At 38.4% G+C, this 17500-nt stretch overlaps 1 protein-coding gene across 14 annotated transcripts in view; it reads left to right on the top strand.

Moving 5' to 3' along the window:
* GTDC1 (glycosyltransferase-like domain containing 1) overlaps positions 1-17500 on the top strand; it is a 460141-nt gene that overhangs the window by 423092 nt on the left and 19549 nt on the right. For 13 of the 14 annotated variants that reach the window (XM_010853695.1, XM_010853690.1, XM_010853689.1 and 10 more), the window contains 3 exons: positions 1591-1661; positions 2364-2455; positions 7439-9812. In XM_010853695.1, coding sequence (XP_010851997.1) covers positions 1591-1661; positions 2364-2455; positions 7439-7522 — 247 coding nt within the window. In that variant the 3' untranslated portion in view covers positions 7523-9812. Of the gene's footprint in view, positions 1-1590; positions 1662-2363; positions 2456-7438; positions 9813-17500 lie in introns of those variants that run through there. The other variant, XM_010853688.1, reaches the window with a different exon arrangement.

Genomic DNA, 17500 nt, shown 5'->3' with positions numbered 1-17500 from the left:
TTTCTTTCGGGGAACAGAACACTCTAATTCAAATCCATTATTAAAAAGCAGATAACATGTGCACTTTCTGAAATGCCTGTGACTTCACTCTTTTGATTTTATGTAATTATAAGAGAATGTTCATATGTATTTGCTTTTCAATTGGCACAGCATTTTAAAACTGAGTGTCTTCAGATAAAGTGCATATTTTCTTTTGGTTCATAAAGAATATCCCCAGTTTATGTGCTCAAAACTTTTGTGAATGTTTTATAATGCAGTCACAGTGCAGTTTATAGCTGTGCTTACGATAAGAATTTTTACACATACCCTATGTATGTAAAGAAAATAAATATTAGATGTAGTTTGGAGTTTGAAATTAATCGTTAGTAACTAGAACCTATCCCTTTCCACTGTGTTATCTTAAAACTGCTAGCAGTTCTCAAGCAGAACTTTGAACACAGTATTTTTCCAAACTTTGCAGCTCAAAGTAAATACTTTTCATTTAAACTAATTTCAGTTATAAAATAGGGAAAACATCACCCACTTAAAAACAGCTTAAATTGCATGTACTTTGTCACTGTAAATAAACAAGGTAAACATTGACATAACTTCAAACTATTCTTGGGTTGAAAAAAATCTGCAGTTCAAAATAAAATTCCGCCTTTGGTCAACATTTTGGATGCAATTCAAAGTTTCTCATAAAATAAACATATTTTAAAGAGTGTTTTGAATTTCACTGCATAATTCCTAGCCAACAGAAATTACAGTGGTATCTTTAAGGTTTATTATATGTCAGATCAATAGCCATTATACAGGACTAACACAAGCACTGAAGAGCAATACCTTTCTTCTACTTAACCCTTACTGCTAGGACATGAAGAAAAACTTCTGTAGTTGGTCCTTAGGGAAATCCTCTCACAGAGTGAAACTTTCTTGTTTCTTTGTTTAATAATAAGAGTATTCTTTTTTGGATAAAATGGAAACTGAGCTGACTTCCCAGTCCAGAAAGCAAAATACTCATTAAGGTAATCTTAATGAGAGTTTTTCAGTAAAACAGGGAAATAGTTTTACATCCTGCCTAATAACGAACTATTTTGAAGCTTTAACTTAAAATGAAAATGACCCATCACAACAGATTGTAAATTTTTTTTCTGATGTTTTTAAAAGTGCCTCGATGATTTCTACGTCTAGAGTGTTAAAGTTAAGTATTTGCTGTTTTATTTAAACATTTTGAAAAATGAACATTCTGGGGCTTTGCAGCATTATTAAGAAAAGCTGTCCATACTTTACCATGTTGTTACATGTGTTTATCTGCTGATTATAAAATGTGTTAAACAGTATTTTAAAAACAACAAAAAAAATGCAGAGCTGCGCTTTGATTAATTCAGTGAACAAAACATATGCTGTTGGTTCTGTTCTATGAAATTCATATATGATCAATAAAATCTTTTAAAAGAGCAACTTTGGCTTTTAGGATTGTACTGCCGACCATGTTTTTCATCCCAGCTAACTCTGGGCTCATACTGTTAACTTAGCAAACAAAACCACTTTCTGGCTATAATGGTAATGTCTTTTTAATATATTTTTATCCTCTTTCTAAATTTTCTTTAGGTTGGAAGCTGTGTATTGTGGGTGTTACCCACTTTGTCCCAAAGATTTGGTTTATCCCGAAATATTTCCAGGTAGCTGCTTTAATGTACTTTTGTCTTTGTTGAAATTTACTACATGATTCATGCTAAATTAGAAAGTTTGAAAATAAACTTAGGCAGGAGCAATTGTTTATTTGGCAAGTCAACATGTTAGTGTTAAGGAAAATTTTATGTGTTTTAATACATTAGAGTAAGCTTATATTTACCATCTGTTCTTTTAAGATAACAAAAAAGCAAGTTTTCAAATAGCATTCTTCATTGTTAGCATACACATCCCATAATGATGGATTTTTATAAGCAGGTCAGCGTTGCTGCAATTGCTTACAGATTTTTTTTAATGATATACACAGAGAAAAATTGAGGACTGAAAGTCACACCAAATTATTTCAACAATTGACTAGTTAATAATATGCAACTGTTGTACAGAGTACGTATGGCTATCGTACTTGTTCTTTGAAAAAATTCTCATCACTAAATATATCACATATGCATTGTGTTACATTAGAATAATGTATTTTAATCACCCAAAGGAGATGTCTAAACAGCACAACTACACAGTCTTATTTAGCATTAAACATCCTTGTGAGCTGAGGTAACCTTATAAAATCATGCTTAAATAATGTAAAACATGAGGCGGCACAGAGCAATATGCATTTTTAATTAGTAAAGTGACTAATATCGGGTGTGTGCTTTGAGGTTTTTGTTTCATTAAAAATGTATCTGTTTTTCCTGCAGCTGAATATCTGTATTCTACACCTGAACAGCTTTCAAAAAGGCTCCAGAATTTCTGCAAGAGACCAGATATTACAAGAAAACATCTCTATAAGGTAGTTATTGAGAAGAGATTTATGTGGTATAAATACCATATTGAAGTACAAAGAAAAATCTTAAAAAAAAAACATTTAATTAACATACTAATGTTTAAAGGAAACATGCTAGGGAGGGATATTAGTTGTTACACTAACAAGGATTAATTAAACTGGATGATGCCAGTTGTATTAACCTAGGTCTTATGAAATACGTGCACTTAATGCATGGTACATGCTTTTTTTTTAATTTATTGTTTTCTAAGATGACTGTCCTTTACATTTAGCCCCAAGAGGCTTATAAAAATGAACCTGGATTAATGTAACTCATTAGTTTAAAAGGAAGTAAAAGGAAAGATTCTACAATTATACTAATGAGGATAAGCCTTTCTTCCCATCGTAATGAAATCTTCAGTCCTCAAAAATTCAGGTGAATGACATTTGTGAAATTTGGTGTTCATTTTTTAAATACTTTAAAGATGATTTTGAGAATCAAATGTTTCCTTTGTCTAGTAAAATTACATAAAAACCCTCAGTTAGTTTAGGATTCAACTGTCAGTCTCCTCTCTGAATGACAGAGGCAAAAGAAAAGAGTTTAAATAGCATCATCATTCAGTCCCTTCATTCGTTATGTTTTTTCCCCTTGTTTGAATCAAGAATTTTACATTGTTGGAATAACAACAGAGAGACTCTCCTAAAAGTCCAAGTAATTGAACTGGGATAAATCTGCTTTACGAGTTGTGAAGGTGGCTCTAGGCCATGAGTAATATACCTTTTTATATTCTTTGAATGTAGCATCTTCATTTTACATAAATTCAGTATACTTTACAATCTAGCAGTTTTCTAATCCAGCATATTTTAATTTTCCTATGTTAATATGTATCCTTTCTACATGAAATACAGCCCGCTGCCTTTTTTCCTCTCCTTTCCCTTATCATGGCCTCAGATACATACATATTTACATAGTGATACATCAAAACATGACTTTGTTTCTGCAGGAAACAGTTAAACTTCAAGAAAAAGGGAGAGAACCAAAAATGCAATTTAACACCCAATTTCAAGCTCATTATCTTTCATTGTCTATTAACTTGGCAATGGTTCAGAAGGTAGCTCATAATAGTTTAAAATGCTGACTGAACAATTCCAGGCTTCAGTATTACTCCTTCAGTCAATACGATTGTATCGTATCCGTAGGAAGCTTCAAAAAGAAAACAGTCTTCCAAGGTTTACATCCAGATTTCCTCATTTTGAAAGTTCAGTCATGGTCTTGTTTGGGTAAAATGTTAATTTGATAGTTTCCCACATAACAGACTGTCAAAATATACAGATTATAAAATTGAAGAAATAGAATAATATGTATTAATACAAATAGGTTCATCTTCTACATATGACACAAAGCTATTTTTTAGTGAGTTTACCATCGGATTATTGATTTTTTTTTCCTCCTAGTGAATTTTTGGGCAATTTTTTTTCAGTTTTATTGAGATATAATTGACTGCACTATATAAGTGTGAGGTGTGCAGAATAGTGATGGACATATGTTTTGAAATGATTAATGATTACCACCACAAGCTGTAGTTATCACCCATCATCTCACAGAGGTACCAAAAAAAAAAAAACCGAGAGAAAAATGTTTTTATCTCATGGTGAGAATGGTGAAGCATTTTAAATTGTATTTCCACCATCAGAATTTTCCATTTTTAATTTTGCTTCCAGGTAGCATTATCATCCCTGATCTTTAACCATTTCAAAAGTTATTGCAACAGGTTGCTTAGAGTTACAATAAAAAACACATCTCCAACTGAAATATTTTAAAATAGCTATTGCCATAGCTCTAATTATTTCTTTTTCCAAGAGCTTCTGGAAAAACTCTGAAGCAATGTCAACCTAGTGGTATGCTATTAATATACCAAATTGTTCTTCCTATAGCTTAAATATAGCAAATACCTTAAGTGTTTGTTCATGTTACTATGGTTTACATACATTACTAGTCCATGCATCCTAACATGGTCCAAGTCAGTTTAAGAAATTAGTGTTTTATGCATAAGCATTTATAAGAATTTCTATATATTATTTATTTTATGTACTTTTAACATGGATTTTTTTTTCTTATGAATCTATTATACACATTGATATATATCCTCATTCTAGATCTTGATGACATGTATCCAAAAATTAATCTCAAAAATGAATAAGTTAGCCCAGGAATTAGAAATAATCAAGAGCTTTACAATGCAGTTGCCAGGACAAACTGATAAAAATCACAAGGACCACAGATCTAGTTGGGTGGTTGTAATAAGATTTAGAGCTAAAACAGAAAAGGAATGCCAGCTATAACTTTATCATTAAGATTTAATACATTACACTATTTTTTTTTTACCTTACGTTTTATAAATATTCACATTTCAGGCAACATTTGCCCTCACTAAATATCAGAGAATTATTTTCCCCAAGGCAGCTTTGTACTTTTCTTAGGCAATGGAAGAGACTTGTATGTATATTATACAGAGAGTATTGAGGTTTTCTTTTTAAATTTATTCCATTGGACAGTGCTGTTTTGCTTTTAAAAACATATGCTTCTAAGATCTAAAAGGATAGAAAGTCACTGAATTCTTTAATTTGCTCCTTTCACATTTTTACACCTTACTCTTTTTTGTTGTTGTTAAAAGTTTACATTTTAAAATCATCTCAACTACTTATCATGTAGAGTTCACTTTAGGATAAGATTTTTCATATGGATTCACACTTAGAAATTTAATGACTAGAATAAGGCTACTAACACTTGGCTTTTTTCTCACATGAGACATTATACTTTCAATATGAGTGAGAGTTTGGGGGCTATAACTTGAAGCAGGATTTGAAACAGAATGCTAGTAACTGAAAAGCAGAAACAGAATTTGATACCTTTTTTTCTTAAAGTGACTCTTTCTGCTACAAAACTCCATGCCCATGACTTCTCACCTGAAATGGTTTCAGACTTGAAATGTTTAAATTCCTCGTGTGCATGCAAGTGTGCTCCCCTTCCCTCTCACACAGACATTTTACTTAAGATATTTAGAGAAATGCATGCAGAAATCACATTTCTTAATTATTTTTAAAACTTAAAACCCTGTTCTGAATTTTTTAAAAATCTAAAGCCATTTCTTAAAAAGTTTGCCACGAGGCTCAGCCACTGGACTGCAGGTTTCTTGTACTTACAGGACACGTCCCTTTCTAAGTAGGTTACACCCCGCAGCCACACACTTGCCACAGAGATAAAGTAGGTTTCACTTCATCTGTAATAGGGAGCTCTTTTATGACTCTTGAACACAAGATTCTAGAAATAATCGTAAAGTAATCAACCAAGGATTAACTTCTAACAGTAACATAGGGCTTCCTTTTACAACCCAAGTAAGTCTCATACCGGGAAGTTATATTTTTGGGGGTCTCATTTTGACAATGGGAATTTACTTACTGAAAATTGCCAACAATTACTTGAGATCAGTACTTTTTGCTTTTAGAGAGACTTTGATCATTAGATTTTAAAATGCTTTAGAGGAAAACTTCTGTTCACCACCTTGTTACCAGTATTGAAAATAGCACAAAAGTACAAATGGGGTCATTGTATAAAACATATACTGCCAGGACTAACAGTAGGTTTTCATTCCCACCCTATTTTTCATTTATTTTTATTTATAAATTGAGTGATATTCTGTGTTTAAAAAAGAGAGAGAGAGATGCCATCCTTCCTTTGCTTTACAAGGGTAAACTGTAGTTTAAGTTTTTTCAGATGATAGCAGCTGATTTTTATTTTGTTCCCCTCGTCAAGTTCTTTCACATTCCAGAAACCTTTATAACCTGCTGTTATTTGGAGAAAAGGATAATTTTCAGATTTCTGCCTAAAAGTGATTCCAAAGAGTGATTAAGCTTACAGTTCAGATTCAGAGCCCAGAAAAGCCATTTGTGGTTGTCTTAATTATATCAGGTTATATCTCCCCGAACCACAGCCAAGCCACTTTAAGTTTCCTTCAAGAGACTGGTCACTTTATAGTCCCCTTTTAATTTGAGCTTATACTCTAGATGTGAATAAGGTGGTGCTCACTAGTATTAACACGCCTCCAAAGTCATTACTTTTTCCTTAAAAAATGAAAACTTAAAAGCTCATGACATTTTTAGAACTTCAAAAACCTCTCAGTTGCACGAGCACAGTCTAAGGCAAATGATCCGTCTCAGTCTCCCTCCCTCCCTCCCCGTTACTCTTCCCTCTCTTTCTTAACTTCTTTCCTTGATTTTGTTTGGCTTGGTTTTCCTTTGATTTGTCTAAGTAAAATGCAAGCAAAAAATCTTTAGCACAATAGATATACTCAGGGTGATTAAAATCAGTTAGAGGTTTTGGCTGCTTCTCTTTCTCTGCTACTAATTTGTAGCCTGGCTCTAGGTGAACTTCTTGGCCTCTATATGATTCATCTATAAACTTGGAAGAATTCTTTTTTTCTTAATTCTTAATAGCATTTTCCCCCTGAGGTCCTACTATAATGAAATAATGAATATAACCCGTTTGTAAACTTGAAGTGCTTTATAAATTCCACGTAATAGTAATGGCATTTCTCTTGTGCCTTCGCCACTTAAAAGTAAAATTCACATTCACAAAAAACATGTATTAAGAGTGTTGTCTATCTTATGTTTAGAAAAGTTAAAAGTTGGATGATAAACTTCTGATAGCTGTCATCCATAACATAAACCAGGAAATTTGTGTGCAGTAGAATATACCCATTTGCAAAAAAAAAAAAGGCGGAGTTGGGGGGGGGCAGCTTTCCACAATGGTTGAAAATATAGTTCACTTTAAGCCAATCAGAAACTGGGATTTCCTGAGGTGATGAAACTTGAGAACCATTTACTTGGTGGCTTTTTGAAATCTAATTGACGTAAGTTATGCAAATTTACAATATGAATTTTCAGCATGCTTTAGTCTTTCAGTCGTTAATGCTTCTTCATTGCTTTTTCTTCTCTCCCTCCCCCTTACAGGGTGAAATGGCTCCTTTTTCTTGGGCAGCCCTACATGGTAAATTCAGGTCTCTGCTTACAGCAGAACCTAGGGAAGATTTGTGACAGATGGGGCTAAGTCACAAACTTGCAGCCTAAGGCAGAATCTGTAGAACTTTCCAGAGTGTGCCCATATTTACCTGATCAGAGAGAAAAGAAAATCTGCAGAGGAAGCTGAGCCTGGCTGCTTGTCATAGCTGACACAGAGCCATCTGCCACAAACCTGTGGCGGCTTCAGATCTCCAATCCCTGCCACCACCCCAACTCAAATTAAATACAGATTCCTAGAGACGTTATGATGGTTACACATGTCCTCAGCATCACATGGAGGAGACTGTTCAAAAAAAATATGTGGCCTGTTGTATAACCGCACTCATGTATCCCATATGTGGTGCCACATTGAATTTCCGGTTGAATCCGTTTTTATCCTTTGTACTGGATGACATGGTGCCTGAATTCTTTCTTTTCGCCGACACGATGGCAGCCAAACTGCAGCTTCAAACGCTCTCACTTGGCTGGGTTTCTACCTAGGTTGCCAGGTTATCATCAGAGCCTTCTTGTGTCCTCAGAGGGCCACGGGGCCTGAAAGGAGGATCAGAATGCTACTGACTAATTGGGCAGCCATCTCGGAATTGTTTGTGGGCAAAGAGCTGCTCTAGCACTTTTCTTTTAGCAAATTAATGACTCCCTGGCACCGGGGTTTTAAGTGAAGATATTAATAAGAAGTCTGGCAGGTATTCCCATGATTCACAGAGTTACATTTGCATTTAATTTATCTTAAAGAAAGTTGCAAGATAAACAGCTGTAATTCAGACAAACATGGGAAATACACTAAGCGGGGCCATCTCTCCCATAAAATGAACACAGAGATACTTGTTTTAATTCTTTTCCAGGCATAAAAATAGAGAAATAAAAATACTTCTTACAAAACCAGTAATTTTGATATAAATATTTGTCAAAAATATTTGCATCCAGCTACAAATATAATCTTCTCAAGATAAATCACTTATGATTCCAATAGTCAAGCTGGTGTATTTGTTAATGTCAAGATATTTTGAATGGCTAGATTGTAAAATAAATTTTTAATAAAGTGCCCACTGCAATTTTTAATTAACACATCTCATTTCCATGTAAGCGTGTACATCTATCTGTATGTTTCTCTCTGAACACTTTCCTTGTGTCAGAGACAACGAATACAATTGTTTCTTTTCCCGATGAACAAGGATCTGTTTTGCAAATGTTTGTGAGATATTATGACATTTCCAAGATTTTCTTTGCATTCTGGAAAGCAGGAGGTAAACATTTGTAGTCATTAAGGTAAAGTCTGTTGATAAACCATCTTCTGTTTACTGACAGGTAAATTGTAACTCTCCTAGCTTTTGAAATGAATAACTTCTATAAGCTGCAAAGTGAGGAGCAGCCAGGGGGAAGGGGGCAGACAAGGGCCAAGCCTGGCTCCTTGGCTTTTAGAAGGACTGAGTTGTCTAGCAGTCATCTGAGACAGAGGGGGCACTGGTTCAAAAGTCTGGTAGGACCCATCTGACAGGTAGCAAAAGTGTAAGCAGGAAATAGATGAAGGTAGAGCCCTCTAGATAGAGGCAGTCTTGCAGATCAGGAAAAGCAGCAGTTCAAGGCCCAGGAGGCCAAGGATTTTAAAAGCAGGGAGAGTAAGAAGCAGAAACAACAGGTTCTATCTCTGCACAGAGTCCTCCCTGATCAGTGTGAGAGCCCTATGTATGATGGACATCACAGCACTGGATTTGAGTCCTCCTCCCGTTCTGAGAAGGCACTGGACAAATTAGCCCATAAAACAAAGGGCTCAAGAATTATTTGAGAAGTCCCTTCTGGTCTGAGACTGTGAAACTTGGACTCTATCGGTTATGTTCCTTTTGAGTGCAAAAGCTAATATAAAAGGGTCTAAGAGCTTTTTAGACTCTTCTCCTGAGCAGGGTTAAGCATCTAAAGGGATGCTTCAGTTAGAAAGGTGCTGTGTTATAGATGACGTCTCTCAAAACAATATTATACTCTCACAGCCAAGAGACAGTGCTTATTTCATTATGTCCTACTATCCTGAAAATGATGAGCTCACATTTCATAGTGAATTGTGTATTATATGCGTAACTATCCATATATACTTTTTTTTTAATTCACGGGAAAACAATATTAATTACCATTCAGATAGTGCATCTGAAACACTTAAATATTTGCCTGATTTTGGCAAACACAATATTGCAAGTTACCTGTGTACAAAGATATTTTTCTACACCCATAAACTCAAATCAAATTTTGGCTTTAGCTGTGCCAGCATTACTTCTGGAATAAAAATTTGCAATAAAGTGGTCATTTCTTAAAACTATACTGTTGGATTTGGTATTGGTGCAAATAAGCAATGAAAAGTCTTGTAAATGTATCATTTGTAACATATGAAAAGATAACTGTATATGTGTGTGTATGTGCCTGTGTGCTTCTCAACACCCATGATATGGTGGCATGGAGGGTTATTCAGTTAACCCATATTTTGTTAAGGAAAATCGACAGTACAAGCTGACTCTTTACTTCCTGCTTTGCTTGTGCTGTGCTGTGCTGTTGCTAAGTCACTTCAATCTTGTCTAACTCTCTGCAACCCTATGGACTGTAGCCCTCTAGGCTCCTCTGCCCATGAGATTCTCTGGACAAGAATACTACAGTGGGTTGCCTTGTCCTCCTCCAGGGGATCTTCCCGACCCAGGCAGGGACTGAACACTCCTCTCTCAAGTCTCCAGCACTGGCTGGCGAGTTCTTTACCACTAGCGCCACCTGGGAAGCCCCTTGCTTTCTTCACTTTCACTAAAGAGAGCAGACACTCCCATTATTTCTTATTTTGAGTATAGATGTTGAAAATTTTTGTTTTTTTTTTTAAACGTTCAATTCTGTTCATTTTATTCTCTTTTACGTTAATCATTAAGCCAATTTTAATCTTAAATGTCTTTAAAAGTCTGCCCATTATCAACCCTGACACAGTGTTCAGGATGCTTGTCCCAAATTTACCTAACCTGTGTTTCTGGCAAGGTGTTTCTGTAATAAACAGAAGAGCACCTAGTTCTTAATATACTTATTTATACCAGGTTAATCGGGAATAGATCAAAAGACCTTTCCCCAAATGCACCTGGTTTAACAAGCATCCTTCAGATATGGTTAATTTTTAATGTCCTGCTCCAGCTCTCAGTTCTTCAAACTTGCCACATAAAGATGGCAGCACAGTCAATAAGGCAGTGAAAACTCAGCCATAGAGGGCTGCACAAATTCACTTCAACACCTTGAAATGCATCTGGAAGAAAAGATTTCGTTTTATGTTGAAGGTGTTAATTATATTTGATATTTTTAAAAGTAAAGTCTGTTTTTGAGAAAGCATCTGCTACCCAGAAATATTATGAGCCACAAAAAAATTTTTCATTTCAGTCTCAAGATACTTTCTGCAGATGAGAGAATCAGTTTTCAAATGAGAGTCCATGCTGTCTTTTAATGTTGACATATTCTATGAGTTTTATTCTTCTATTGACTATTGACAGGTGTCACCCTAAGTGCCTTTCTGTTTCTGTGGAAAACTGGAAAACAAGTTTCATTTTAAAATGTGAATTGAGATGTACAACGACCAGTGCTGCGATAACCTGCCCTCCCCTCACAATTATTCATTAAGATGTAATTGGGAAAGGTTTTAAACTATGTAAACAGTTCTACAGGATGCTCAAAGATATGTACCTGTGTGCTTAAAGTATAACAGAAAACTTGGGAATTAGCGCCAAGTTTACAATTATGGTTAAGTCAGAGGAGTGATGGTAGGAAGATTAGACACATACCTGGCAAAGGTGCAGTACCTTAAGAAATGGTCTGTTTCTTAAGCTGGGTCATAGCACACAAAGTCTTATTTCTACCCTTTATGACTTTTTGTATGTCTTAAATGTTATTACTGGATCTACATTTTTGATAGGAGCTGTAGATATTTGGGTTACCATGTGTAATATAGGAGCTGTAATACTCTGCTACCAAGCCATTCTTAATGTTTCTCAGTTGATGGATGGAGTCAGAAAACCATTTTCCTTTAAACAGTAAAAGAAACTGCCCTTTTTTTCCACCAGTGGTGGTGGAAATGCACCACCAGTTTTGCATGAGAAGACTTTCCTTGGCTTACTGGGAGCCAAGCTCTTAACCTTGACCCTGAAACAACCCATACTACGAAGGAAGTTGAACTTTACTGTCTGTGGGTTCCTTTTTCCTGGGGCTAATGATCACCGTTTCTGACTAATGTGTGTGGCGTTACAAATAGAAAATGGAAAACTAGGGCTCCAGAAACTCCTTTTTGAAGAGTCAAGAGAGGAAGATGGAGGAAGTTATTATATGAGCTGGTCTTTTTTATCTTGAAAAATTCAGAGCTTTGTGGTAGGGCACAGAGCTGTCTGAGCTGCTAACCGCTCTACCCACTTCCTGCATTGTTACCTGTTCCCTTTCCTCTTTAAGACAAAGGCTTTCATTGTCGTCATCCCATGAAAAGGAATCCTCCAAGTATCTGTGATGCCCTAGCTGCATGTGAGTTACATATGACTTCAGAATCCCCACATCCTGTGGCCCATTTTCTAATTTGGAATTTGGGGGTCAGTGCCTTCTGGGGTCCTCCCAGCACCTAGCACCACCTTGAAAGTAGAGTCACTCAGTTGTGTCTGACTCTTTGCAACCCCATGGACTGTAGCCTATCAGGCTCCTCTGTCCATGGGATTTTCCAGGCAAGAGTGCCTGGAGTGGATTGCCATTTCCTTCTCCAGGGGATCTTCCCGACCCAGGAATCGAACCCGGGTCTCCCGCATTGCAGGCAGACGCTCTACCATCTGAGCCACCAGGGAAGTCCACCTTAGTGATTTCCTTTTTCTCCCATATCTCTGTGGTAATGACTTTCAACCCTAGGACAGGTTCTTCGTGGTTCCCATAAACAGATACAAAGAACTGATGTTTCCTAAGAAATAATCTGGTACTTCCCCTGGTGGCTCAGCGGTAAAGAATCCACCTGCAATGCAGGAGTCGGAAGAGATGCAGCTTCGATCCCTGGGTTGTGAAGATTCCCTGGAGGAGAGCATGGCATCCCACTCCAGTATTCTTGCCTAGAGAATCCCATGGATAGAGGAGCCTGGCGGGCTACAACCCATAGGGTTGCAGAAGTTGGACATGAATGAAGCGACTTGGCATGCAGGCACACAGAAGATGATCTAAAATGTGTACTGTCGTATTAGTTACTGCATTTAAATAGCAGACCCAAGATGGAATGCTGGAAGATGGGATTCCTACTGGAAATACTTACGTAACACTTTTCTCAAGGAATTTGAAGTCCTTTATACCTGAAAATGTAATGTTTCCATCACCATTTCACAAGTGAGAAAATTAAGGCATCATGTTAAGGCTTATGTAGGAGCCAGACTGCCTTATAGAAACAGAAGGATGTTTTGTGTCTTTGTATAAGCCTTTCTCTGCATAGGACAGTGTCATTGTCACCTTCCAGCCTTTCAGGAAGCACCAAGTTCAGTGTTGATGACTCACTGGGACCTCTGGTTCCCTATTATTTCTCCCCTCACCAGGCAAAGGGCAGCAGGAGGTGGCCCACACACGTAGTTGGTAGAAAAAGGGGCAAGAGAGACCCTGTGGTTTTGCTCATATTTTAAGTATTTTTATTATGACTGTTACTATATCTGTAGGGAAGCATTGGGTTGCTACATCCCATCCCAGGCCCTTGCCACTCCCTGTGGTCTTAACACTCTGTAGGACTTACACATGATGTAACTTCCCTGGCCCTCCTGGTACAGCATTTGTAACCTCCCCGTTTTAGATGTGAGGACACTGAGGGCTGAGTCCTGGCTGAGTTGCTTTGGGTCCCATGTAGACACAGGTCTAGACTTCAGTCTCTTTCAGGAGGTTGTGGTCAACTCATTTGGTCAAGTGGTATAGTAGTTTGGTGGTGGTTTAGTCACTAAGTCATGTCTGACACTTGCAACTCCATGGACTATAGCCCACCAGGTTCCACTGTCCATGGGATTTCCCAGGCCAGAACACTGGAGTGGGCTGCCATTTCCTTCTGCAGACCATTCCTTAAAGGAGGTGAAGGGGAATATATCTATCTGTCCATCTTTTCCCCCTTCCCTCCCCCTCTTACTATCAGAAGAAACACAGACAAAGAAGTTGCTAGTACTTGGCTATAGATTAATTTCATGTTCCTCCTGCCTGGCCTGGTTATACTTGTAGTCCAAGCAATCATAAGGAGAGGAATGCAAAAAAATTGACTTCTGGTCCTAAACTCTCTGACTTCTGGTACCTGTGATGTTTCTGAATAGCGGAGTCTTTTTGCCTTTCACATCATACATGTAGATGCTACCTATCAAACAGATAGGCTGGCCCTCTATCCAGAAGGCAGTCCCCACGATCTCGCCCTGTGCAAAGGGCCTAGGGCAGAGGGGGCAGCTGGCATCAGTGCAGAAGCACCTTTAATTGTGCAGCAAGGGCCCGCTTCGTCTCATCCCCAATAGATAACCCAGAAATTACATCCTGAAACTTACTTCCCCAGGAAGAAAAGGAAGAGGAGGAATAATTTTAAAAGAAGATACTTCTAATACAGTATTAGACTGTAATTCATAGGGAAATTTATGCCTGAGATATGAATTTCTGAAAATAGCATTTTTTAAAGGGAAACACTGACACATCCTTAATTATAGAGTAATAAATACCAATGGTATATTATCTTCTGATATTTCCTTACACAGATATCAAAGCATGCAGCTGTCTTTGAAAACTGATAATCAAGTACAATGTAAGTGTATTACATCTTGAGCTTACAGCACACCCTTTAACTAAGCAGCCTCATGGAGCACTTAACAGTGAGAAACAGAGCTGCTTCGAGTAGAAACCTAACTGAACAAATTAGACTTGAATTGTAACTTAAGAATCATAGTCAAACCAAAATGCCTGTCCTTGCCAGGAAAGGCATTCCAAAGGCAAAGAGCATGCCAAGTAAAAAGCCTTTGCTTCAGGATTATGGAGGCAGTTCTCAAAAGCCAGCATAACTTAATGATCAATCAGAAAAATATAGAGCAGTAACTTCGCAACCAAAGGATGCATAAAAATTGTACAAAGCATTAGTAGTGGGATAGGGAGGACGAATGGGATTTTAACAGAAAGTATTAAGGTCTTAGAAAGCTCTATTTATTGCTTTCAATCCAGGCAGCAAAAAGAAAGACAAACATGGTCAAAGAAAAAGTACGTGGACAAATGTGGGGGGTAGGAAAGGAAATGAAGGTTAAACAAGGCCAATATGATTCAGAATGAAAGGGAGGGAGGCGAGGATAAGGAGCCAGCTGCAATTACTAAATGTTACATTAAGAAGAGCTGCAATGGAGAGGGGAGGTCTGGATATTTGACTAAGTGGATTAATACCTTCTTCCTGGGGTGTCTGAAGATGTAGATTTTAATTTATTTGGTACAGGATTTTATTGTGAAATTCTTAGCGGGATGGGGATAAATAGAGACAGTTATAAACACTTAGAAAGTAGAAAAGGGGAACATAATGCTTTTCATAAATTTAACTATAATAACATAGTGTTTGAAGCTATGGACACAGGTAAATGGAAAAAAAAAAAATTAGTCCATAATAGAACTTACAGGAAATTTAGATGAAATTTAAAAGGCAAAAAAAAAAAAAACCAGAAGTGTGAAGCCAAGGATTTTGAATGACTTAGGGGCTGGTTTTATTGCTGCTCTCCTTTCTCCACCCATTAAAAATAATAAATCATAACTCTGGCATTTAGAAACCTAGTCATGAACATCATTTATTAATATAAAGTTGATCCTGTGCTGTTTTTTGGTGGGTGGTAAAAACACGAACTAACAAAACTGACCTAAAACAACGATAGCAGAGTGATCCTCCCAAACACAGGGAAACTATAAGGAAAAAAAAAACTCTTAATTTGCTCTTTCACCTTATTTATTTTGCTGAAAGAGAAAGTCAAAATGTGGAGTGCATGTGGCTAAATCAAGACTGGATGCTTTAGAGTAGAGTTTAAAGATTTTCCCAAATATGTATCAAAGGGTGGGGGAGGCTTGGAACCTACTGTGATTTACAGCAATTTATTAATCTGCTCATCTACTGCCACTTCTGGGAAAAGTGGCAAATAAGGAAGGAAGGCTCTCTACCTTCCGCAGTAGAAGCGAGGACAGCAGAAATTTAATCGCGTTCCCTGAGTGGAATGCTTCTGTCATTTGGCTGGCAACCAGTCCACGAACTTACTGGTTCAGGCGTTTGTCTGGCCAATAATGGAATCATTTAAAGTGAAAATATGGATCAGGAGGTATTTAAGAATTACTGATATGCAGCTATTAATCTTGAATGCAAATAGCATTATTTGGGGTGTGGGCAAATCACTTAACTGGAATCACATGAAAAAGCACTTTGAATTTTTTTTTTAATGCTGTAAGGAAAATGGCACTGGTGGAAAAATTACAAATAAAATACAGGAGAATACCTACACAGAGGAAGGCTGGTAACATGACTAAGCAAGGTGGTCTTACTGCCTCCAACCTGCTGCATCATTTTTCTCAGTAAACCGATTACTAACAAACAGAGTCAAATACCTTTATTTCTCAAGCTGACTCCGCAACAAGAGGAATAAAATACGGAAAAGTGCAATGCCTGGTGGCTCGGGGTGATCCTCAAAGGTCATCCCTTTAGTTTCAGTGTTAAAAATTGAGGGCCTAGAACTAGAGATGTGTGATGGTCACAGAGTGGGATTTGGCTTCTGAACACCACCCTACCCTAAGTGAAGGATTTAGGACGTCACGGAGTTGAAGTGGCATCTTAAATCCCAGGAAACATGGTAGAGATTGTTTTGCGATCATAATAAGAGAAAAGGTATCAACGCATACATCTCTCCTTTTTCCTCCAGAGTCCAGAACCATCGAGAACCTTGTGCTCTCTGGTGCTTGCAGCTAAGTTCCCTTTCTATGGGCTCAACATTGCTCCTGGATTTCTAATCCTGTGATGCCAGGCAAAGGGGAAAAAAAAAAAACTTCATCTATAAAATTGCGAAACAAAACGTGCACGTGTATGCATGCCTGTTACTTTAACCGTCAAATATTAAAACTTAAAAATGTGTTTTAAAACGTTTTTAGGAAACGAAATGTACTCTAACGGAGTATTTCTAGTCTTTTTTTTTTTTAATATATAGAGGGTCTCAGGACCTCTGGGTGCATCAGCAAACGGTCCTCCTACACGAGGAGTGAGCAGCTGCGATCCGGCCCCAGGCACCACCTACCCAGAGTCATCCACTGCCTGATGTTATTTTACATTTGCCCTGTTAAAAAAGGGGTGTGGGGCGAGAGCGATGAGAAGAGGCATTCTCCCCCCACCCCCCGCACCCCGACCCCACCCAGCATTCTGTATTTCCTTTTGTCGTGGCAGTCAGCTGACACACGGAAAATGTGTACGGTTTTGCTTGCCTTTTAATCTGTAATTAAGGATTCCTTGTCTGGGGCCGGCTACTTCTTTGCTCCTTCCCTCCCTTCCTCTCAGATCTTCCGCCCTCGGTCAGGTCTAGCCCTGCGCCGCAGGGCAGGGGCTGGCGTGGCCCGACTGGGCCGTGAGCAGAGGGGTGGCGGCGGAGCGTGCGGGCCTCGGCCTTACGCAGCGCTGGCCTGCCCAAAAGCGCGCGCCCGGGCGCCAGCCCCAAGCCTCCGACGAGCCTGCGCTCAGCGTCGGGAGGACAGCCGTGCCCGGAGCCTCCGAAACCGGAAGGGTTGGGAGGGTCCGGGGCCTCCGGGTGCTCGCCGCGCACCTTCTCCCCCAGGCGGATGTGCCCGAGCTCCGGTTCGAGGCAGCGCTCGCCCTCGATGCCCCGTTGGGTCCCGTCCAAAGCGTCTGGAGGTAGTTCGACACCTCTCCGGGCGCGAGAAAACGGGGCACAGTAGGACGTCGAGGGCGCAGAGTCCTAACCGAGTCCCCTCGGCAGCGCTTGAGCCCAGCACCGAGAGCCAGAGGAG

Source organism: Bison bison, unplaced genomic scaffold (assembly GCF_000754665.1).
Source record: "Bison bison bison isolate TAMUID 2011002044 unplaced genomic scaffold, Bison_UMD1.0 scf7180017864330, whole genome shotgun sequence".
Lineage (NCBI taxonomy): Eukaryota > Metazoa > Chordata > Mammalia > Artiodactyla > Bovidae > Bison > Bison bison.
This window is presented reverse-complemented; position numbering and strand designations above follow the sequence as displayed.